Consider the following 21,933-nt stretch of genomic DNA (forward strand, 5'->3'; position numbering starts at 1 on the left):
ACCCTCGCCCCTACTCGCCAAGCTCGCGCCCGACACGCAAGCGGTGGTCTCACCTGTCCGAGCTATCACGAGCGAGCGGGCCGCTCCAACATTCAGCTTGGCGGGCAACAACAGGTGCTCGCGCCGAACTTCCAGGCACGGGGGCCGACGACCCACATGGTGCCTCCAGGACAACACGCCATCGTTGTGCCAGACGGCGCCAACTCGCTCCGAGTTTGGTGGGGCCGCTCCGGCTCGCTTGCGTCACAGCGGCTAATATCATGATAAAGCTGGGGTGACTGGGAACAGGGAGGGTGGGCATAGGGTGGGACTCGGGCAGGCCGGTCGGGTCGGAAGCTGCTGCGGCGTACAGAGCGGAGACCAGTACAAGACCGACCACATGCATGGTTTCTATTTCTACAAGTATAGTCTACACCCCTCACACGCTACTGTCGAGCCGTGCGCGCACAATCTCGTCGCGGTCGATGCGCGACTGGTCGCACATGCTACGGAACACGCTGTCCTCCTTGTCAAACAGGTCGAGCGGCGCCGCAAAGTCGACGACCTCGCCCGCGTCCATGACGAGAATCTTGTCCCACCCGATGATGGTGCGCAGCCGGTGGGCAATGCACAGGAGCGTCTTGCTGCTCCGCTTGCACTCCTCTCTGATGGCGCGCTGGATCTCGGCATCCGTCTCGAGGTCAACCGCGGCTGTGGCCTCGTCGAGCACCATGATCTTCGAGTCCTTGACGATCGCGCGGGCAAGGCTCACGAGCGACCGCTGCCCGATGCTCAGGTTGGCGCCGCCGTCGTCGATCGTCGTGTCGAGCGTGAACCGCTGCTGCTGCTCGGCGCCGGGCTTGAGCAGGCCAGCACGCTGCAACGCGTCGTATAGCGCGCTGTCGGGGTAGTTTTCAAAGGGATCCAGGTTGGTCCGCAGCGTGCCGCTGAACAGCACCGGGTCCTGCGGGATGACGGCCAGGCTCGAGCGCAGCGTCTTGAGACCGAGCTTGCTGATATCCACCCCGTCGATCGCGATGGTGCCGGAGAGCAGCTCGGCGATCCGGTACAGCGCGACGGTGATGGACGTCTTGCCCGCGCCCGTGCGGCCCACGATGCCGACGCGCTCGCCTTGCGCAATGTCCACCGAGACGCCCTTGAGCACGATCGGCTGGCCCGGGCGGTACGACATGACGACCTTGTCGAGGCTGATGGCGCCGCTGGACGGCCAGTCCTTGGGGTCGGTGTCTAGCTCGTACGCCGCCTCCTGCGGCAGGTTGCCGTCCGAGTAGTAGAGCGTACGCTCGACCGCGTTCATGGCGTTCTCGAGCATCGTGCCGATGTGCAGCAGCGCGCCGAGCATGATGGTGGTCTGGACCATGTAGTTGAGCGTGAGAGCGACCTGGCCGGGGTCGATCGACCCGCCGCCGGCCGTGCACATGAGCGCGACGGCGAGGATGAGGAGCGAGCCGGCGATGCCGAGGCGCGCCTCGAGCCACGCCTCGGCCGCGCGCGTGAGGATGTACGCCCGGTCCTGGAGGTCGATGAGGTCGGCGTTGTGCGTGAGGAAGCGCTCCGTCTCGCCGTAGGCCCTGATCGTGGCCAGGCCAGTGAGCGACTCGGAAAAGTGCGAGTACAGGATCGAGCGGTGGATCGAGTCGAGGCGCTTGACCTCGCGCGCTGTGCGGCGGTAGAAGAAGACGATGAACCCGTACAGGATGCACACGCCGGCCACGACGCCGACAAAGTACGGGAAGTGGATGGCGATGATGACGATGGACCCGATGAGCTGGAGTCAGCGCTGCCCGTCCCGGCAACCCACCATGCAGATGATGATCAGCGTGTAGCGCAGCGTGTCCGGCACGATGTTGTCCATGGCGTCGACGTCCTTGCTGAAGATGCCCATGATGCGGCCGAGCGGCGTCGTGTCAAAGAAGCTCATGGGGCTGAAGAAGACGTGGTGGAGCGCCTTGGCGAACATCCTGCGCGACGCGGCCACGCTCAGGCTCGTGAGCGACATGCCGGTGAACAGCGTGAAGAAGGCAGACGAGATGCCGAGCATCGCGTACATGCCCTGGTAGAATGGCTGCTTGCGGTGGAACTGGTCCGTTTGCCAGTACGTGAGCCACACGGTCGACATGAGCTGCGAGCCCTGCATGAGGATGGCCATGAGGACGACGACGGGGAGCCACCACAGGCCGCCGGCGGTGAGATATGCGCCGTAGACCTTGGGCCCAACGGCGCCGGTCACGCGCTCCTCGTCCTTGGTGAGCTTGCCCTGGGTCGTCAGCTACGTCTTGCACCAGCACCCACCTCGGCCTTGCCCTCGCCCGCGCCCTTGTGCTTCTCGCCGGCGGCAGTCTCCTCGTCGCTGTCCTTGCCCTCCTTCTCGATCGCCTCCTCCTCGTCGGCCTCCTGGTTGAACTCTCCGTGCCCGCCGCCAAACGCGTCCATGAGCGCCTTGAACGCGCCCGACGCCGACGACATGAGCTCGGCGTACGTGCCCTGCTGCGCGATCCGCCCGTCGTCCACAGTGTAGATGTAGTCGACCTGCGGGAGGAAGTGCAGGCCGTGGGTGACGAGCAGCACCGTCTTGCCCTGCTTGCGCAGACCGAGGATCGCGTCGTTGAACACCGACCGGCCCACGTGCGCGTCGAGCGCGCTCAGCGGGTCGTCGAGCAGGATGACGTCCGCGTCAAAGTACAGCGCGCGCGCAATGTTGATGCGCTGCTTCTGACCGCCAGAGATGTTGATGCCCTTCTCGCCAATCTCGGTGAGGTCGCCGTCGGCCAGGATCTCGAGGTCGCGCGACAGGGAGGCACGCGCAATCACGCCCCAGTACTTTGCCTCGTCCCACGGCTGCCCGAAGAGGATGTTGTCGCGGATAGTCGCGTTTTGGATCCACGCCGACTGCTGGCAGTAGCCTATCCGCCCGCCAAAGGCCACGCTGCCGGAGAGGCGCTTCATCTCGCCCAGCAGGCCTTGCAGGATGCTGCTCTTGCCCGAGCCGACGGGCCCGATGATGCCGACGAGCTGTCCGCGGGGAATGTCAAGGTTGAGGTCGCGCACGATGAATGGCTCGGCCGGCGGCGTCGGGGTCGGCGTCCGCACCGGCGTCGGGGCGGCGCTCGGCTCGGCACTGCCTTTGTCGCCCTTGTCCTTCTTGGCCTTCTTCTTGTCCTTCTTCTTCTTGCCGTCGTCGTCGTCGGTCGGCACCTCAACCCACTGGAACGTCGCGTTCTCCACGCGCACAGCGACATCCAGCTCCGGGTCGATCGTCTTGCCCTCCTCGCGCGCCTCGGCGTCAAACACGCTCGACACGCGCTCGAGCGCGTTGATCACGTCGGCAAACGACGCGAGCACACGCGGGATCTGGCCCAGCGGCGTCTGGATCGCGCCAAAGTACGTCACCGCCGTGAACAGGTTGGCAATGTCCATGGTCGGGTTGAGCGCCGAGTACATGATAAAGGCGAAGACCGAGCCGATGGTCGGCAGCGCAAACATCATCGAGTCGCCGGCCGAGCGCAGGAAGAGCATGTTGCGCAGGCTGAGCATCTCGCTCGCGCGGATGCCGTTCAGGCGCGAGAGGAACGGCAGCTCGTACGTGAACATCTTGATGGTCGACATGGACGACAGCAGCTCCTGCAACAGCTTTGACCGGCTCTCGGTGAACACCATCGACTTGCGGCGGAGCTCGAGGCCCCATTTCGTCAGCCACGCCTGCAGCGGGGCAAGCAGCAGAATGACAAGGAAGCCGATGATGCCGCTCACGCCGATCTGGAGACACAACAAGATGAGCGCGACGATGAGCGAGATTGGCGCCGCCCAGGTGAAGTGGAACTGCATGGCGACCATGTCGATGCGCGAGATGTCGGCCGACAGGTGGGCCATGAGCTTGCCCGTCGTGTTCTTTGCGCGCGACGCGACAGAGTGGTTGAAGGCGGTCAGGTAAATGGCCTGGATCATGGCCGCGCGCGCGAGCGCACCCTCATGCTGCGCCAGGAAGAAGAACTGTGCCTGCCCGACAGACTGGACGAGGTACATGACGAACAGACCGATCGCCATGCCGACGCCGCGGCCCATGTTGGGCTGTGTGACGCCGGGGACATCATGACGATATGCGTACTCTGCGGCGTCAGCGCACTCCCTCGGCCCGAACCTACCATGCTGGCTGAAGCGAATGATCTCCTTGGTTAACAGCGGCGACGTGATAATAATAGCGTCGCTGATGAGCTTGTACGGCGCGGCCCACCAGATGGCGGGGAACGAGTCGAGGAGCGCGCGGGCAATGGCCGCGCCACCGCCGCGCTTGCCAGACTTGGCCCGCCACTCGGCCTCGAGCGTGGCCACGCGCTCGGCGTGAGTGCTGTCGGGGCCGTAGGCCGCAAAATCGGACCCAAGCTTGCGCCGGTACACCGCTTTGGTCGCCCAGCGCGCGCGCCTCCACGCGCTCGGCTTGGCGGTCGCCAGTTGCTCGTTGTACGCCTTGCGCGCCGCCTGCCGCTTGGCAATGTTGCCCAGAAGGCGCTGGCACACAACCTCGGCTGGGGGTCAGCCTCTCCAATGCAGCGCATGCTCACCCTGCCGGCTCTCGTCCATCTTCCACAGGTCGGCAGACTCGAGCGGCCGCTTGAACCCTACGACCATGAGGGGGTCGAGCCACTGGGCGTCAGCAGCCGAGGGGCCGGCCCACTCACAGCAAGCACCATCCGCGAGAACCACGACGCGGTGGCGACCGGGATGTCCTTTGCGTCGTCGAGCGACTCCGGGACGGGGGGCGGCGGTGACGCATGAAACAGGCTCCATCTGGTGTCGGTCAGCGATGCCTGCCTCGAGGGCGACCCACTTTGCCTTGTCGCCGGCGGCGGCGGCGGCACCATCCGTCGTCACCTGCTGCTTCTCTTCGTTGACATCTTCAAGGTCTTTTGCCTTGGTCATTGAGTACTATGATATTGGATACGTGGGGGGCGAGAGCCTCGGCTCGCGCGCTCGCCAAGATAAAGTACTCGGCGCTCTCGGCGCAAACACACGATCACACCGCGCAAGCGTGCACCGGCTCCGTGCATCAAGGCTGAGTGGAGTGGGTGCGACTCGTTGAAGCGGCACTAACATTCGCAGCACCACATGGGTCACATCGTCGGTGCCGCCGGCGGGCGCGGCGGCCGCCGTGGAGCCCGAAGGCCAGGGATGTCGGAGCGAGATGTCGGAGCGGCAAACGGGTCGGCGCGGGCAAGAGATAAAATGCGCTTGGCCAATGGGGCAGGGGTGGATTACGCGTCGAGTCGGTCGGCACCGAGGCATGCATGGCAGCCTTGTGGCTGCACAAGGGTGCGTCTGCGGATGCAAGTGGCTGATGCAAGCACACTCCCAGGTCTATTTCCATCCCGGCGGCTCGCAAAGGACGCTGGGCCGGCGGCATCGAGTGCCGCACTTGCCGCAGGGCCCCTCCCGGCGGCGTTCCGGTGCCGCTGCACGCACCACGGAGGGTATGTACTGGCACACAGAGCGCGTCTTGGCCAGGCTGGCACTGCTCGCGATCGAGAGGGCACGGCTCCCGGTCGAGACTCTCCCGTCGCGGACGACGCTCGCCCGTTGCGGCTATGTGCTACGAGCGGATGGACACGTCCGCTGCACAGCAGGAGTGTCGGTCCCATCCGACCTCGGTGGCATCCGACATAGTCACAACCGTGCCATCGACACCAGTGCCATGCAGATGATCCCGTCCAGTCTAGCGTGAGGCTAGGGCCATCGTGAGGAGCATTATGGCCCAGCTGTGACCCAGGCAGGCTGAGCACTTGACGGTGAAGGAGGCAAACGGTAAGAAGCATGATGCGTCGACCGCTGACGACACAGGCAAAAAGACAACCCAGAATACATGTGCAGGTCTACACAGCGCAGACTGAAAAGGGGTACGGACGGTCGAAAAGAAAGGACAGTGGCGGCCATCTAGGGTGGCGGAGCGCTCGCTCGCCGTCGGTCCGCAGCGCTCACCGACCAGTCAAACATCACAAATCTATACAGTCACAGTGTCCACACCGCAGCACTAGTTCCTCTTGGGCTTCTTGGACGGCTTGGGCTTCTTGCGCTCCTCGTCGTCCTCGTCGCGCTTCCAGTGCGGCCACTTGGACGGCTTGGGGTGGGGCGGCTTGGTGTGGTGCCAGTCCCAGTGGCGCGGGTCCTGCTCGTGCTGGGGCGGGTTGACCTGGCGGGGTGCGGGCTCGCCGTACGCGAGCAGGCGGCCGGCGAGGCGCTTCTTCTTGGCGTCAAGCACGGCGTCGTCACGCGCGGCGAGGTCGCCCTCGGCCGGGGGCTGGGCAACGGCGCGGACCTCGACGGGCTGGGCGAGGGCACGGGCGTCGACGTCGGCCGGCGTCGCGGGGAGCGCGGCGACAGCCACGGCGGCGAGGAGGGCCGAGAGGATGAGCGTAGGGCGCATGGTTGTTGTCAGGCCGAGCTTGAGGTGCGAAACGAGGCACCGCCGCAACCCCTATATACGCACTCCTCACGCGTCTCCCCCCCTCTTCGCACGCGCTCGCAATCGCCCCAGTCCCAATCGCAATCTTCAACACGTTTGTGCCAACCCAATGGCGACAGGCGACAGGTTGCATGCGTATCAGCACGTCGGTGGCGATTGTGAGAATCGAGTGTCTTGCCTCATCGCCCTCCCGCCACAGTGTTACGTAGGACGGTGAGGCAGCATTCCAAAGGGAACGCAGCGGCGCGTCATGCGGGACGAGCTTGGCCGCGCGCTATGGACATGTATGAGGGTGATCTGCAGCAGTTTCACCTGTGAGCTAGCTGGCCATGCCGCCTCCCGTCCCACGTAACACATGTCAACATTCGCAGCGATAGTGGCGACTATTAAGCTTTGGTCGGTTTGCGGGATGGACAACCCCAATTCTGCGTCCGAGGCTGTACTCTAATGCTTGCGGGTCATGCTCGTAGAGTCCATGGTAAGTGCTACTGAAGCTATGCAATACCAGTCGGTCGTCACCGCAGGGCCAGCCATCACTGAGGCGAGTCAACCTTCGCTGGAGCGGGAGAGATAGTGACAACCCTAAATGTCGCGTTACGGCACGTCGGCACCTCGCCCACCTGACCAACAGCTGACCACCGTCGCCGCCGCTGCCGCCTTATCTCTATTGAGGGACGCATTCCGGCAGAGCACGGTGAGAATACAGCGGGACACGTGCTGCTCTGCCCACCTTGACTGCAGGCATGCTCGCTATCGCTGCTTTACTGACGACGATCGGAGCTGTATCGTCAGCGTAAGTTCATTATTGCGACCTACGTGCACAAGGCATGCCGAAAAGGGCGGGATGCCGCCGAGGGGATCACAGTCTCGCCACGCGTCCCACGTGCGAGATGTCAATGTGCGGCCGACGGCTGACATGCCTGCATTGCGTTACCGACGGGCTGGTGGTGAACACGGTGTTAAGCTTGGAAGCCCGCGGTACGGCACAGCGCCGGTGGGGCAGCGAGGGGGACGGTATATGTCCTCGGTGCTTCCGATGGATGCGGGCCCACTGTCCGTTGTAGTGCAATCTGTCCAGAGCTAGTGTGGTGGTTCAGAGCCGTCTCCGCGGAAACCGACGACGGACGCGGATGCCGAGGCGGAGGCGATGGGCTAGGTCTTTGCTTGTGCGATGTCTGCCGCGCCGCGGCCAGCGGAACTCGCTCAAGAACACGACCAGGTGCAAAGAAGCAGTCTAGTAGCCACCCAAGGCCCGAAGGCCCACGCCGAGGCCATGTGGGCATGGCGCCAACATGAGACAAGGTGTGTGCTGGCCGATCGACCGCCTGCCACCAGGCCGTCATCATTCCGCCACCCGGACGTCGGGGAGCCTCATGTTGACGACGCGGCTCGTCGGTCAGAGCCTTGCCGTGGAACCCAGCGGCGATGGTGTGTATGACCCAAACAGCGTCGTTGTATACATGCTCTACTCTGGCGACGGCGCCGACGACGTCAAGGCGCGGACGCTGGTGGCGCTTCTCGGCCAGATCAACAAGACCCCCTTCTCGTCCACACTCTGCGCAGAGGAGCAGCTGGGGTATATGGTCAAGACGACCCCCGACGCGACGGAAGATACGCTCGTCCGGTTCCAGGTGTTCATTCAATCTACGCGTAGCACCGACGATATCGAGGCCCGCATCACCAAGTTCCTAGACGAGAGCCTGGGGAAGATCCTGCGCGACCTCTCGGACGACGAGTTCGCGCAGCACGTCCAGAGGCTCGTATCTGATCTCGAGCAGGAGCCGTCGTTTCTTGGCCATGAGGCGCAGCAGCACTGGGCGTCCATCCTCGACGGGTACTATGCGTTCGACGGCCGCGCCGCCGACATTGCCCAGCTGCGCGCCACGACCAAGGCCGACCTGCTCGACTTTTATACGCGCGCGATCCACTCGAGCTCGCCGACGCGTCGCAAGCTATCTGTGCACATCCGTCCCCAGGCGCTCGAGCCGGGCACGGAGGGCGAGCGCGTGACGGATATCGTCGCCTTCAAGGACGCGTTGGTCGCGGCCCCGCGCGCGCCGCCGGCTCGGCCCCTCGGCGTGGCGTCGACGTAGTTTGTAGATGATTGTTGTTAGTGCGAAGCCTGGGGCACCGCTGCCCCGGTGCCTCGCCTCCAGCGCTTGTCCAATAGATGTTGCCATGAATCGAGACCGAAGCCCTGCAATTGAAGCCGCAGCGACGCGTCGTGTTCGCCGGGTGTGGAGGTGGGCGAAGGCTTTACGTCTGCGGCCATGCTTGGCACAACAGTGGAGCCCTCGTGCATAGCCGCGGCAGTCCACAGTTCGCGCCTTGCGGTTTCCATACACTCGTGCACGCCTTCACACCACATGCGCTCCACACCCACGCCGAGACACATGCAGCTAAGCATCGCATTGAATGTCCGTCCGGTGAAACCAAAGGATTGGGTACAGCGCTCTGCCAGCCTATCACCTAGCCAGCCATATCACTCTATCAGGTAGCCGCCCCCGCTGCTCGCTAAACACACACTCCGCCAACGAGACTCAGGCCACGGTCGCACGCGTGCACCTTGCACTTTCCGAGCACACACGACACGTCCGAGGCACCCTCGATGGTCGTGCAGTCGACGCCGTCGACGTCTGGGCAGCCGCCACACGACTCGAGGTCGTTGAGCACGTCGACGCACTCGTACCCCCTGTAGTTGCCCTCGTCGAGCTGCACAAGGAGCGCATTCTTGCCCGTGTACGCTGACGTGCGGCACGCCTTCTGGAACTGGGGGCAGTTTGGGATCTGGGCCTTCTCGACGGCGCGCTTGCGTGTGACGCCTGATGGGAGGACGATGTCTGGATGTGGGTCAGCCAGCGCCTGGCCTCGATCAATCGTGATACCCACTGCAGAATCCGTACTTGCACGTGTTGTCCGAGATGGTCTGCGCGTTGCCGAGGTTGCACCAGCTCCTGCGGTGGTGTCAGAGGGCGAACCCCCCTCCGCCATGTCCGACTTACCAGATGAGACAGTTGACTGCCGCGTTGTAGAAGGCCTTCTGCATCGCCGTACCCGTGCTCGCTGCACCACCACAGATACACGCCCTATCGAGGGGGTTGCATCCCGGAACGCCGGCAGCGGCTGACTGGGTGCACCCCGAGACACACGCGTCCACCTTTGCGGGGCTGAACGACGGTCAGCGATCAGGCACTGTGGCACCCGGCCCTCAGAACACTCACTCGACGGGGCCAGCGGTCAAGCCGTTGCCCCAGGTCTGGGCGGCGACGCCGACGGCGGCGAGGACGAGGGTGACGACGGCGGTGAGCTTCATGGCTGCGGTGAGGGGAGCGCCGGGGGACAAGAGGCCCCAGGACAGCCACGAACGAGCAGGTTATGTACCCCATAGCGCCGGAAACCAGCCAGCGCGCCCAGGCCAGCGCTCCTCGTTCCGCCGTGCCGCGGCGCTGACGGCTAGCGCGCAGAGCTTGTTTCCTGTGTGCTGCTTGTCGTCTATCAGGACTGAAGCCACCGCGGCTGCACCACCTCGTAGGCTCCTTGCAGTGACTTGGTGATACTCCAGCCTGGGCCGATCGCGAGCACCGTTACCGCTTCGTCGGCTGCCATCCACAGCAAGAACAGGTTAGGCTACGTTGCCCAGACAAGCCTAGTGCCCTGAGGGGCCGCGGCTCCGAACTTCACGCGAGGTTGCTTGTTGACGGTCGTTTGGTGGGTGCGCCGAGGCAGGCCCGCCCTTCTGGTCGCCGACTACCCCGGTAAGTACATAGCTTATTCAAAGCCTAGGGTTGACGATCTTTCCATACACCCAACTTCGGTTTGGCTCTGCGGTAAACGTAATGCTCATGTTTGCGTCACATCCCGTTCGTACTGCTGCTGCTGCGGGGTGCTGCATGCTCGAGCAGAGCCATCATCTCTTGCCAGTCGGGCAGCATGGTTGATCGCTGGGGGAGAGGGAGGAGAGCTGACTAGCGACGCGTCGGACGTGACGGCCGCGTCGGCGGCGGCGCATCCCACCGCAAGCCCGAGGAGCACCACAGCTTGGATCTGGACCTTGTCGGGTGGCGTCTGGCAAGCGCCCTAGTGCTGAATTGACCTCCTCGGAGTGGCACGAATGGCGTCGATAGTGCCTGCTGTTCCGGCCTCTTCAGGCTCATCCGCGGCGCATAGCACCGTCTAGGTTCGTAACAGCAAGCCATGGTGCGACTGTTGCACTTGTCGTCCCTGCGTCGATAGCCGAGTGCCAGGGCACACTGGTTGCCGTGCGGCTGGCTGGGGCTCCAATGGAACAGAAGCGACGCGGAACCTCACCCCGGAGAATAATGAGCAGCCATGACGAGCACAACATTACGGCCAGGTGCTTTACTCGAGCACTGCAGGGTCTCGGCCTGGTTGCCCCAGTGAGCTTGGGCTCCGCTTCGTCAACAATCACTGCCGTTACTTCTGGCAATGATGTGGTGCTCGCTGGGCATCACACGGCATAGTGGGCAAGCAAGTGCCGCAGCCAGCTTTGCGGCATCGCTCACACCTCACCAAAGCCGGTCACACCAATGCCAAGAGCCCTGGACGGGGTTATCACTGTCGCTGCGCTGCAGCATGCCTCCCCAGCACACAAACGAGGCTAGCAAGTTCCGGACTCTTGTGATGATCTTGTGATGAACACAGGCACAGGCACAACCATGACACCCGCGCTGCCCAAGGGCGCTGACTGCACGCAAGGATGTGGAGACGCCATGCAGATCTCACGACCTCGCCGTGCACCTCCAGCGAGCGTACGGCTCCCTCCTGGCCAGAGTCTCATCGCAGACCTACATCCCCCAGGAGCGGTAGCACGAGACAGAGGCTTGCGCGTAATATGGCCTCCCTGTGCCGTCGGAGCCAGGCCAGCCCAGCGTAGCAGCCACGCGACTCGGCGGGCGGCCCCGATCCCCCGCGAACGCCATGCACCAGCCGCATCGGCGACTTGATCCGACATGGGAGAGGCAGACCGCCACAGGGTGGGACTCGCCCCCGTGCGCATGGCGCGCATGGCGCGCATCCAGCGCCGCCGGGGCTGGGCGTTCCGGATCACTTATAACATCTTTGCCTTCGTGCTCGCCTACTTGGCTTTCGAGGACTCGTTGCGGCGCCCGAGCAGGGAGATGAAGCACGGCAGGACATGGCTCGCGATCCGGCGTCGGCTCCGTCCTCCAGCTGCGAGTATGTCCAAGGTCAACACTCACGCTAGCCCGAGTTCTTGTGGATCCTGGTCGCGACTCAGATGAGATAGCACGCCACCTAGCCCGTGTACTCGCTCACCAAGACTGACAGCCAGTTGGACGCGCGGCACGTGTCACCAAAGACGGCGGGCTCAAGTCGACAGTACAGGCCGACAGCCCCGCCGTGCTCGCCCCGCCGTGCTCGCCCCCGTCGCCAGCGCCTTCGTGTCCGTCACAGCCGCGCTCCCATCGGCGTGTTCGCCCTTATCTGCCTGAACGAGGCCAACTCGCGCACGCCTCACCGCTCGCGCACACCACCAATTCCGCCCGGGTTCGTCTCGCTCCCGATCCTGGTCGACGGTGAAGACCTCACCCGCACGGCCTTCGGCGTCATCCAGGCGTTCGCGGCGCGGTGGTCACGGCCCTCGCCGCGGTTGCCTTGGTACGTTGCCTGCCCATCGCCAGCCGACCCCCAGCAAGACTCAAGCCCCCAGCAGTCCTACACGATGTCACCACCGCCATCGAGGTGCTCAACGTCCCCCTCGGACCCTTCTACATCTGGCTCGACAGGATGTGGCTCGGCGGCAGCCAGTCGGTGTCCGAGGCCAAGTGCGGCGCTATCTTCCGCGACGCCAAGGACACGCGAGACGCTCGACGGGTTGGAGAAGAGCCGCTGGGCGACCATCCCCTGCAGCGGACTACACAGCACCTGCGACGTGTGGCATGGGTGCTCCTGTCTGGCGCATGTTGACCTCCAGCTCTACGTCGTCTACTCGTCTGTCAGCAGCACCTGACCCTGAATGTCTCCCGTGGACTACAAAGAACCAATTGGCTGCTGGCAGATCACTTCACCGCGCACCGAATGCACATGCGTGGAATCTCAATATAACGTCACTTCGCCTAGTTGCTTTGGGTTTCACTCGTGAGGTACAGCTGATCTCCGCCACCTCGTCAGGATAGCGGATCAACGCTTAGAAGTCGGACGCGGCTTGGCGGCGCTGGAGCGCCGGCGCTTCGCGGGTGGACTTCCGCGTGAACGCCCGTCGTTGTCGTCGGCCATGGGACGCTTCGCCGGCTGTTTGCGGGAAGGTTGAGGAGGAGAGTGGTCGACCAGCAGCGGGGACAGGAAGGCATGCTTGTCGAGGACCTCCATCAGACGCCCTTTGCGCGCAGCGACGCCCGACAGGTAATCGTCAACCGTGTCGCGCACAATCAGGTTGTGCACTTCAACCGCGCGCGTCTGGCCTATCCGATGGACACGGCCAATCGTCTGGTCGCGGGCGGCCTGCGTCCAGGACGGGTCTAGGTTGATCAGGACATTCGCCCTAAAGAAGTTGAGTCCCGCTTGGACGCAAGGCGAGATGATGAGGACCCGGGAAGGGCCGAACGGCGAGCCGTGGTCGTCATCCGACTGGAACGCCTCCATGAGTCGGCCCCTCTCTGTGTCTCCCGTCTTGCCGTTCAAGGCTGCCGCGGGGATTCCAGCGTTGGCCAAGAGGCCCTGTAGCTTTGCCACCGGTGCTATCCACGCCGAGGAGATGAGAACCTTGCGCCTTGCCGGCCTCGGAAGCGCTTTGTCCGCGGCCAGGATAGGACGAATGATCCTAATCGCAGCGTCGACCTTGGATGTCGGAAGCTTGGTATCGAGCTCTTCGGTCTCCGGTTCCGTGCCCGCAGGAGATGTGTGTGGTGGCGTGATGTGACTATGGATTGTCAAGGTGCGAAGGACAGTGCAGACAAGCCCGTTTGGCAGTTGCGAGTCGTCCATCCCCTGCCTCCTGCGCGCGCGGTCGTACCGGCGTCGCTCCTCCTCGGGCAGGGTGATGTAGTGATCCCTGATCCCAAGATTGGCGTCACACCCAAGGCATTCGCCATCCGAGGTCTTGGTATCACACACCCGACGCAACATCACACGTTGAGCAAGCTCTACGATGGGCTCCATGACGAGCCGGCGCATCCTCCCTTCTAACCTGCCCCACTTGCCGCGCAGGCATTTTGATTGTGGGCAATCAGGAAGAGTGACGAACTCCCAGTGTGGCCCAAGGGAAATGGTGCGCGTCTCCTTCTTCGCATTCTTGCGGAGCGCCTTGATGTTCCTCAGAACACCCGTTCGCTTGTTCTCCATGACCCTGCTCTGCAACACGAGTGGCCAATACGCAGCATCTGAGCTGTAGTGCTTCTTGAGCGATGTCATTGTCGATTGGTGCACGCTGGAAGACCTAGGCCGAGGGATTGAGCGCAGGGGGCGAAGGTCGTTACCTGGGGTTCCGAGAGCGCGTAGAAGGTTGAGTAGATCCAGCGCGTGGTTGAACACCGGGGTTGCAGTGACGCCAAACGTCATCCGGGCGCAGCCCGATAAGGCCGTCGTAGCCTGGAAGCGGTCCGCGGAGGGGCTGCGTGCATATTGCACCTCGTCGTAAAATACAATGCCCCAGCGAACAACTTTGGGTCTTGACGATGAGAAGAGGCTCCAGTCCTTGAGCTCGCACTTGAGTCCGCCGTCGTCGTAGACCTCGTTGAACTCTGCGGAAATCACAGCCCATGTGGAGATGACCACTGGGACCCGGTGGTCCCCAAACTGCTTCCAGAATCGCTTTCGGCCAGCTAGTTCGCCGGCCTTGAAAGGTCGCTCGAGCTTGGCAACTCGGAAGTGCTGTCTGTCCATGAGGGATTCCACTTCACAGTGAACTTGGGATAGCGCAGCGGTTGGCGTAACAATCAACACCGGCTCCGTGTCCTTTCCGTTGTCCGGGTGAAAACAAACAGGTGCGTCTAGTGGGACCCTCCTGTGACGAGTCAGCAAGCTTGCTCCCGCGGGCCGGATTAACGCGACGTACTCCTTCCACTGGCCGACCATAAGATAGGCTTTCTGTGGTTGCATCACCGGGGTCGTGAATGTAGGGTCATCACGAAGGCGCTGCTTCAGCCAAGCCTGCAGCCGTCAGCCTCCGCAGACCTGATGTGCGCTCACCAAGTACGTGGCGATCATGACCATCGTGGTCGTCTTGCCGAGGCCAGTGGCGTCAGCAATGATGTAGTTTGCCACCTTATGGTAGCGCGAGTCGCCAGAGTAGGCCAGGGCGAAGTATGTAGCCACGGCCCATAACTGGTGAAGCCGTGGCGTGCGGCCGGTGAGGAAGGGGAAGGTGCACGCCGAGCGTATGGCGTGGTCGCCCGGGTGGAGGTATTTCCCGTTGCCGTCTTTCTTGTGTGCCTTCGCCCGATCGATGAGTGGTGCGAGGGTCCACACCTCATTCGTCTGCAGCTCCTCGATACCGAGGAAAGAAATCAGATCGTAGACGTCCCAGGTGCACGGCGACACCTCGCGGAAAGATGGCGGTGGCATGGTGAGATGGTGAGAAGTATGAGGGGGATGAGAAGGGTGATGAGGTCACTTGAAAGTGAGTGGGAGGTGTGGAAGAAGTAGACAAAATTGGAGGGGGAGAAAGGGGGGTGAGGAAGACGGTCAAGAAGGAATGCCCCTGCTGCAAGCTGGGGGCATGCTTCGATGATGAGGATATACGGCATGAGGTGAGATCCGGCTCGTGTGAGTCCATGTCCACCACAGTCAGAGTTCATCAACGCCCATCGTCCACAGGTTGGCAGGCCGTCAGTAATGCCTGGATTCGGGCAACTGTAATTCGAACCCCTGCAATGGTGGTCCCAGTCGAGTTACGATCAGCGCAGAGGAGACAGAGGTTGACGCCACTCTCGTTGGGGGTCAATGCCGAGTGTATACATCAATGCCCGTGCCCGTGAGTTACTACCGCCGAGGGAAGAATGCCGCAGCGAGGCCGCCAGCAAACGTGACCGCGCCCGTGAAGAGGAGGAGCGCGCCCTGCAGAGTCAGCCTGGACCACTGTGCCCTCGACGTACGTAGTTGGTCGAGCCATAGGCCCCCGCTGCGCCTTTCAAGACGCTGGACTTGAGAAGGGCCGTGGACATGGGGCCTGGGGGTTAGACGAGCCCCGACGTGGCACTCACCGGACGCGAAGTTGACACTGCCACGGACGAACGCGTTGACGCTGAACAGAAGCATGGGCAGCATCGGGTCGTCCCCTCGGACACGTCAGCCAATGGACAAGCACGAGAGGCCCACTCACTCGCGATGTAGCTGATCATGCGGCTCCAGGTCGCCGCCAGAGGCAACGCGAACATCCCCCAGGACATGGAGAAGAGAACCAGCAGCGCGCTGTTGGTCCCGAAGCCCCAGAGCAGCCAGCACGCCAGCGCCGACGTGGTGCACATCCCCGTGATGACGAAGCCGACGGGGAAGCGGTCAGCCAGCATGCCGACCATGGGGTTGCCGAACGACGAGCTGGCGTACATGATGGCGACGAGGCCCGTGCCGCCGGGGTATGTCGGGCCGACGACCTCGGCGAACGCTGCGGCGTCAGCACGGACCACTAGCGCAACCTACTCGGGAGCCAGACGGAGGGGATAAAGCTGCCCATGGACGAGACGCCAACGAACGTGACCATCTCCCAGAATCCGCGGCGCTTGAGGAAGCCGTAGTCGATGGGCGGGCGGACGCGTCGGCCTGGCGCGACCGGCGCGATGGGCACACGGCGACGGAGGAATACCATGGCGACGCCGTTGCAGACGCCGAACATGGCCGCGATGGTGAACAGCGTCGGCTTGTACTTGATCGACGAGAGGAGCCGGGCCGACATGAGCGGGAAGATTGTGCCGCCGACAGCTGCGCCGCCGAACATGATGCCCGAGGCTAGGCCCCGGCGCTCGATGAACCAGTCGTACAGGATGGTGATGCACGGGAAGAAGAGCACTGGGGTGAGCGGGGGTGAGGGCGGGGGGACTCACGAGCCGAGAGGGGGTACAGGAAGCCGAGGGTGATTACCAGTTGCCAGGCCTGGCGTCAGACTAGCCTGGGCGGCCCACTCACGCTGGTCACAAACGCCGTCAGGATGAAGGCCAGTGTGCCGGCTACCAAGCCGACAAGCTGGAGGGGGAGGACGATCTTTGGCGAGACGGCGGCGAAGAGCCTGCACGTTAGCCCAGCCGACGCTCACACTTACGGTCCGCACAACCCGACCCCGACGAGCAGCATACCGTTGTGTAACATTGCCGCGAGCGTCACCGTGCTCTCGCTGTTCGGGAACATGTCGCGGACCCAGTACTCGTGGAGAATACCGACCGAGTACGGGAGCCCCCACACGATGAGCTCGATGACGGTGACGGCGGTGAGGATAATCCACGCTGCGCGCCCTCTGTCCGGCGGCGGCAGCGCCTGCATCGCGCGGTCGCTCTCGCCGCCGCCGAGCAGGTCGTCGACCGTCGGCTGCGGGGAGCGGCCCTGCCCCGCCAGCACGCCCTTCGACGCGCCCGAGTCGAGCCGCTCCAGGCTAATGTGCTCTGTTGCCGTCGATGCCATGATAGATGGAGAGCTGTCAACAGCCTTGAGACGAGATGCACTCGGTCGTGGAGCGGTTGACTGTGTACTTTTTCGTCGCGACTCGTCGCCGGTGGCCGACGTCATGTGCGCGGCGCGCGGGTCGACTGCCGCCGTGCCGCGATCCCGAATTGAGCGGGGTGGATGCTCTACTCCAGCCACTTCGCAGTCCTCCGCAGCACTGATAACGGGTTCTCGGCCGCCGAGGGGATCCATCTCGAACAATCCCTCGGCATACATAAGTAGATCGCGTGGCACCGTGTGCAGCTCTAGCAGCTCTGCAGCTCTGCACATCGCACGACCCGACCTCGTCCCGACTCGCCTTCGGACATGCCCGACGACTCGGCCGCGCGCCCAGTGCTGGCCCGCCCCATCAGCTGCGGCCATGGTTCGATGCTGGCAGCACGGCTGTCGTGTTATCGACTCGCTCGACAACCCCGCGCCGCATCATGGCGCTCGCTGAGACGGCAGTGACGAGTCAGCCGGGCCGCCAGCCGCACTCCGTCCGTCCGACCGGCTCCCCCTCGGATCCCACATCACGCCATCCCGCGCGCATATCGTATCATATTCCTATCGCTCGTGCGGCGCCGCTCTGTGCTCGCTCTGCGCCACGCTAAACATAGTAGCCGAGCGCACTGCCAAGGCAGCAAGGCGGCGAGGCACCGCCAGCAGGCCTGGGTCAACAGCCGGCCACGGCCCAGCGGCTCCTGCTAGCCCCATCGCGCGATGATCACTAGCCCACTCGACCCGCCCACAGACCACCCCACTCGCCATGTCGCCGCGCAATCGCGAGAGATGGCGACGGGCGGCCGTCTGTCTCTGAAACTTGACACACGATAAAAGTGAGAGAGTGTGGGAGCGAGGCGCACTCCCCAAACACCACCCACCATGGCGTCTACAGCCCCTCCCCTCCCGCCAAGCGACAAGGAGGCCGCCCTGTACCCTCACGACGAGACCAAGGTCGGCTCGGATGGTGAGTCACGTCGCGCCTCAACCGCTAACCCCCAGTCACCCACCCAGCCGAAGAACCCCTCACCGGCTTCAATGCCTTCTACCGGTCCACCCTGTTCCAGATCCTCGTCGTCGGCCTGTGCGCCTTCGCGACGCCCGGTATCTGGGTGGCCATGATGGGTCTCGGCGTCGGCGGAAGCGCCAGCCCGCAGCTCATGAACTCTGTCACGGCCATCGCGTACGCGCTCATGACGCTCACGTGCTTCCTCGGGCCGTGGATCACCAACATTATCGGGTTCCGGTACACGCTCGCGCTCGGCACAGTCGGATACCCGCTCTTCGCGGCCGCGCTCTACGCCAACAACCGCTACGGCAACGTCTGGTTCGTGTACCTCGGCGGTGTGCTGTGCGGCACGTCGGCCGGCTTCTTCTGGTCGGTGGAGGGCGCCATCTCGACGGGATACCCCGAGGCGCACAAGCGCGGCCGATACCTCGCGACGTGGTTCACGTTCCGCAACGCCGGCTCAATCGTCGGCGGCAGCATCGCCCTCGCCATCAACCACAAGGCCAACCACGCCGGCGCCGTCAGCTACCAGACGTACCAGGCCTTCATTGCCATCCAGTGCCTCGGCGTGCCGATCGGCCTGCTTCTCAGCAACCCCGAAAAGGTGCGCCGCGACGACGGCACGCGCATCGAGGCCCCGCGCGGCATCCCCCCTCTCGTGCAGGCAAAGGAGATGTGGCGACTCCTCAAGTCGCCGCCCATCCTCCTCCTCGCCCCGCTGTTCTGGTACTTTGGCTGGATCCAAGCCTACCCAGGCACCTACCTCGCCGTGTACTTTACCGTCCGCTCGCGCGCACTCGCGTCGCTCCTCTTCGCCGTCGTCATGTCCATTTCGACGTGGGCCGGCGGCTCGATCGTCGACCTCCACTGGTCCAAGAGCCGCAAGACGCGCGCGCTCGCTGCGTTTGGCTTTGTCGCTGTGCTCAACTCGATCACGTGGATCTGGTCGGTCATCATCCAGGATGAGTTCCGCAAGACGTCGCCCGTGCTCGACTGGGCGGACCCCGGGTTCGGCCGCGGGTGAGTGGTAGCTGCGCACCTGCCTGCTAACCCCAGCTTCGGCGCATACATGTTCCAGTGCATCGCGCAGGGAATTGTCGAAAACTTCATCTACTGGAGCATCTCCAACCTGTCCGACTCGCCCGGTGACCAGATCCGCTACAGCTCGCTCCTGCGCGGCATCGAGACGGCCGCCGTGGCTGTCGGGTTCGGCGTCCAGGCTGTCCCGACCCAGCTCATCATCACCGCGGGCATCAACCTCGCGTGGTGGTTCATCGCCCTGCCGTTTGCCTACTTTGCGACCATCACTGTCGTCAAGAAGTTTGAGGCTGACGAGAAGAGGAAGGAGGAGGTGGAGGCGTAGGCGTCGGCGTGTTCTTGTTTGGCTATGCACCGTGTGAATGCTCCTCGTAATGCGCCGGACGCGGCCCTCCCTCATCGTGTCATCCACTCTTCGTACTCACGGCCTGCTCCTCATGGCTGGTCCAAGACGCCCCCACATGCTGAAACCATTGTTGCAACACCCACCAGTGAGGTGCCCTGGCACTGTCTCGCACCTACGTCGCTGCTGGGTATGGACTCATTGTCGGCAGCCCTGACCGGCGCCGCCGGCACTCGAAACAATGGAATGATCGACGCCACACGACCGCCTCATCCCTATGTCAGCCACCTGTCCTGTATCCACCCCAGTTTCATGCAAGAGAGAATTCATAAGGTTCGTTCCGTGTCTATGGGGTATAGTTTTTTTGTGGCTGGAGCACTGCCCTGCTAGGTAGATGATTAGGCGCCTACTGCCCTAGTGGGTAGCTGCTTAGGCGCGGCCGGGGAAACCGCGGCGGAGGTTGGTGGGGGTGGCAGGGATGAGGACCGAGTTGAAGGGCTCCTGGTTGGAGATGCCAGCGGCGTAGTAGACGTTGTTCTCGCCGTTCTGGAGGACGTTGTCGTTGGTGTCCTGCTGGTTGCCGACAATGACGGGGAGGTAGATCGAGCCGTCCTGCTTGCGGGCCCACTTGACAATCTTGCTGCCGGCGGAGGTAGTGGCGATGGTAGCGAGCTGGGAGGTGGTGATGGCGTTAGGAAGACCGGGGAAGGCGACGGGGATGGTAACAGCGCCGGCCTGGCCCTGGCGAACCGACAGCTGGAGGAAGGGCGAGACCCAGCCGGGGATGGGGGCAGAGCCAGAAGGCTTGGGGCCGGCCTCCCAGCGGGGGTTGAAGCCCTTGAGCGCGGTCAGGGGCTTGTTGAAGCCAACGTCCTCGGAGGGAATCTGGCCCTGGAGGCGGCAGTCGTTCTTGGCTGCGTTGACGGCGAGGTAAGAGCACTGGGCGAGGTCCTCGCCGATGTCGGCCTTGCAGTTGTCGAGGGCGTTCTGGAGGACCTGCTCCTTCCAGCCGGCGACAAAGGAAGCGTGCCAGGTCTGGCCAGTGACGTCGCCGTTGGAGAGGATGATGTTGGGGCCAGCCGAGTTCCACTTGGCCTTCTGGTCAGCCGAGAGGTAGAAGCGAGCCTCCCAGTTGATGGCGGGGTAGCGGACGGGGTGCGAGCTGGGGCAGGTGGCGCCGCCGGCTCCCTCAACGGGCCAGGCGAGGTGCGAGAAGTGGTCGGCCGAGTCGAGCGCCTGGGTGGCAAGGCCACAGTTGGGGAACCAGGTGGTGGCGGTGATGTAGTCGGCGCCGGCGGCGGGGTTGGTGTCGATGGTCACGCCGGCAGTGCGGGCCGAGGTCTCGCGCTGGTCGGGGTTGCCCGAGATGACGCGGAGGCCGCGGGGGTAGGCGTAGGTCTTCTTGCCGTCGTCCTTGTAGTGGTAGGTGATGCGGTTGCTGGCGGTGAGAGGGGTGTAGGTCTCGGGCTGGCCACCGGCAGCCTGGTTGATGAAGTAGAGGATGGGGCTGTAGTAGTTGGACTGGTCGGCCGTGGCCTTGTTGGTCGTGCACTGGGCCGAGCCCTGCTCGGTGGGGAAGTTGAGGAAGTCTGGTGATGTCAGCCGTGTGCTTCGCTGCAGGCGATGTGCAACTCACTCCTGAAGTTGGAAGAGCCGAGCGCCTGGCTGACGTGGGCAGAGGGGTTGCCGCCGCTAGTGATGGGGTCGATGCGCGAGATGGTGAGGACACCCGAGTCGGTGACAAAGGAGCCGTCGGCGGCCTTGGCCGAGGAGGCGTAGGCGAGAGCGACAGTGGAGAGGAGAGCGGCGGAGATCATCGCGAGAGATGAGGAGATTGTTGAGGGGGATTGGTGAGGGGAGGAGAGGCTGTGAGGCTGTTGAGAGAAGAGGAGCTTGGTGAGGAGCAAAAGCGAGCCCAACTCGTCGTCTTATATACACGTTGAGAGCCCATCGCGACGGCCGATTACATGCACCGGCGGCAGCCGGTCTGACACGGAACTTCGATTCCTTCGTTCACCGTCACATCCGCCTTCTGTTGATGACGACGAGGCAGCGATAATCGGCCAGGTCCCTCCCTGACCGGGTTGAGATTATCGCGCCTCCCATTGTTACAGCTGCTTGGGGCTGACTTGCGGGCCGGTGTTCCTGGAATAGGGGCATTACCGTGCGCTGAGGCGCGCCGACAATGATCGTCCGCGAACCTTAATTTGGGGATCTGGCGGCGGACGCGTGGACAACAGGTGGTGGGGTTGGTGGAAGGGTCGGAAACAAAGACGCGTTGAATGGCCTGTTGTTTTCGTGCACGGTGCGCTTACGTTTCGGCTCGGCTCAATACTCTGCACCGTCACCACCATTGTACTGCCCCACCCTGGGTGCTGCGACAGACAATTCTTCGCGGCGACTTATGGACGTCAGAGGCGCCGGACAAAGAGTGTGGCGCAATCGTGGCGGCAGGAAGCAGGCGCCACACCGTCACCC

The 21,933-nt window shown here is 63.6% G+C and overlaps 8 protein-coding genes across 8 annotated transcripts; 2 read left to right on the plus strand and 6 right to left on the minus strand.

The window, feature by feature from the left end:
- Positions 1–418: 418 nt before the first annotated feature.
- Positions 419–4,917, minus strand: Q8F55_001645 (uncharacterized protein; the record flags this gene model as incomplete). Its single annotated transcript, XM_069350261.1, has 7 exons — positions 419–1,768; positions 1,802–2,257; positions 2,293–4,106; positions 4,143–4,523; positions 4,560–4,641; positions 4,677–4,785; positions 4,826–4,917. 7 exons carry the CDS (start codon positions 4,915–4,917, stop codon positions 419–421), a joined length of 4,284 nt encoding a protein of 1,427 aa, XP_069210647.1.
- A 1,105-nt stretch (positions 4,918–6,022) lies between these two features.
- On the minus strand, positions 6,023–6,415 carry Q8F55_001646 (uncharacterized protein; the record flags this gene model as incomplete). The annotated part of the gene is made up of 1 exon (XM_069350262.1): positions 6,023–6,415. The coding sequence occupies one exon, from the start codon at positions 6,413–6,415 to the stop codon at positions 6,023–6,025; it is 393 nt and encodes a 130-aa protein (XP_069210648.1).
- A 1,499-nt stretch (positions 6,416–7,914) lies between these two features.
- STE23_3 (metalloprotease) lies at positions 7,915–8,547 on the plus strand (the record flags this gene model as incomplete). The annotated part of the gene is made up of 1 exon (XM_069350263.1): positions 7,915–8,547. The coding sequence occupies one exon, from the start codon at positions 7,915–7,917 to the stop codon at positions 8,545–8,547; it is 633 nt and encodes a 210-aa protein (XP_069210649.1).
- A 421-nt stretch (positions 8,548–8,968) lies between these two features.
- Positions 8,969–9,767, minus strand: Q8F55_001648 (uncharacterized protein; the record flags this gene model as incomplete). Its single annotated transcript, XM_069350264.1, has 4 exons — positions 8,969–9,294; positions 9,344–9,408; positions 9,457–9,621; positions 9,676–9,767. The coding sequence occupies 4 exons, from the start codon at positions 9,765–9,767 to the stop codon at positions 8,969–8,971; spliced, it is 648 nt and encodes a 215-aa protein (XP_069210650.1).
- Positions 9,768–12,613: 2,846 nt separating this feature from the next.
- Positions 12,614–14,995, minus strand: Q8F55_001649 (uncharacterized protein; the record flags this gene model as incomplete). Its single annotated transcript, XM_069350265.1, has 3 exons — positions 12,614–14,435; positions 14,487–14,581; positions 14,621–14,995. The coding sequence occupies 3 exons, from the start codon at positions 14,993–14,995 to the stop codon at positions 12,614–12,616; spliced, it is 2,292 nt and encodes a 763-aa protein (XP_069210651.1).
- Positions 14,996–15,412: 417 nt separating this feature from the next.
- Positions 15,413–17,041, minus strand: Q8F55_001650 (uncharacterized protein; the record flags this gene model as incomplete). Its single annotated transcript, XM_069350266.1, has 8 exons — positions 15,413–15,487; positions 15,526–15,599; positions 15,634–15,708; positions 15,753–16,034; positions 16,070–16,435; positions 16,471–16,519; positions 16,553–16,652; positions 16,686–17,041. 8 exons carry the CDS (start codon positions 17,039–17,041, stop codon positions 15,413–15,415), a joined length of 1,377 nt encoding a protein of 458 aa, XP_069210652.1.
- A 906-nt stretch (positions 17,042–17,947) lies between these two features.
- Positions 17,948–19,437, plus strand: Q8F55_001651 (uncharacterized protein; the record flags this gene model as incomplete). The annotated part of the gene is made up of 3 exons (XM_069350267.1): positions 17,948–18,032; positions 18,068–19,094; positions 19,131–19,437. 3 exons carry the CDS (start codon positions 17,948–17,950, stop codon positions 19,435–19,437), a joined length of 1,419 nt encoding a protein of 472 aa, XP_069210653.1.
- Positions 19,438–19,884: 447 nt separating this feature from the next.
- Positions 19,885–21,272, minus strand: Q8F55_001652 (uncharacterized protein; the record flags this gene model as incomplete). The annotated part of the gene is made up of 2 exons (XM_069350268.1): positions 19,885–21,044; positions 21,092–21,272. The coding sequence occupies 2 exons, from the start codon at positions 21,270–21,272 to the stop codon at positions 19,885–19,887; spliced, it is 1,341 nt and encodes a 446-aa protein (XP_069210654.1).
- Between the last annotated feature and the right edge of the window lie 661 nt (positions 21,273–21,933).

Source organism: Vanrija albida, assembly GCF_041260175.1.
Source record: "Vanrija albida strain AlHP1 chromosome Unknown contig_2, whole genome shotgun sequence".
Lineage (NCBI taxonomy): Eukaryota > Fungi > Basidiomycota > Tremellomycetes > Trichosporonales > Trichosporonaceae > Vanrija > Vanrija albida.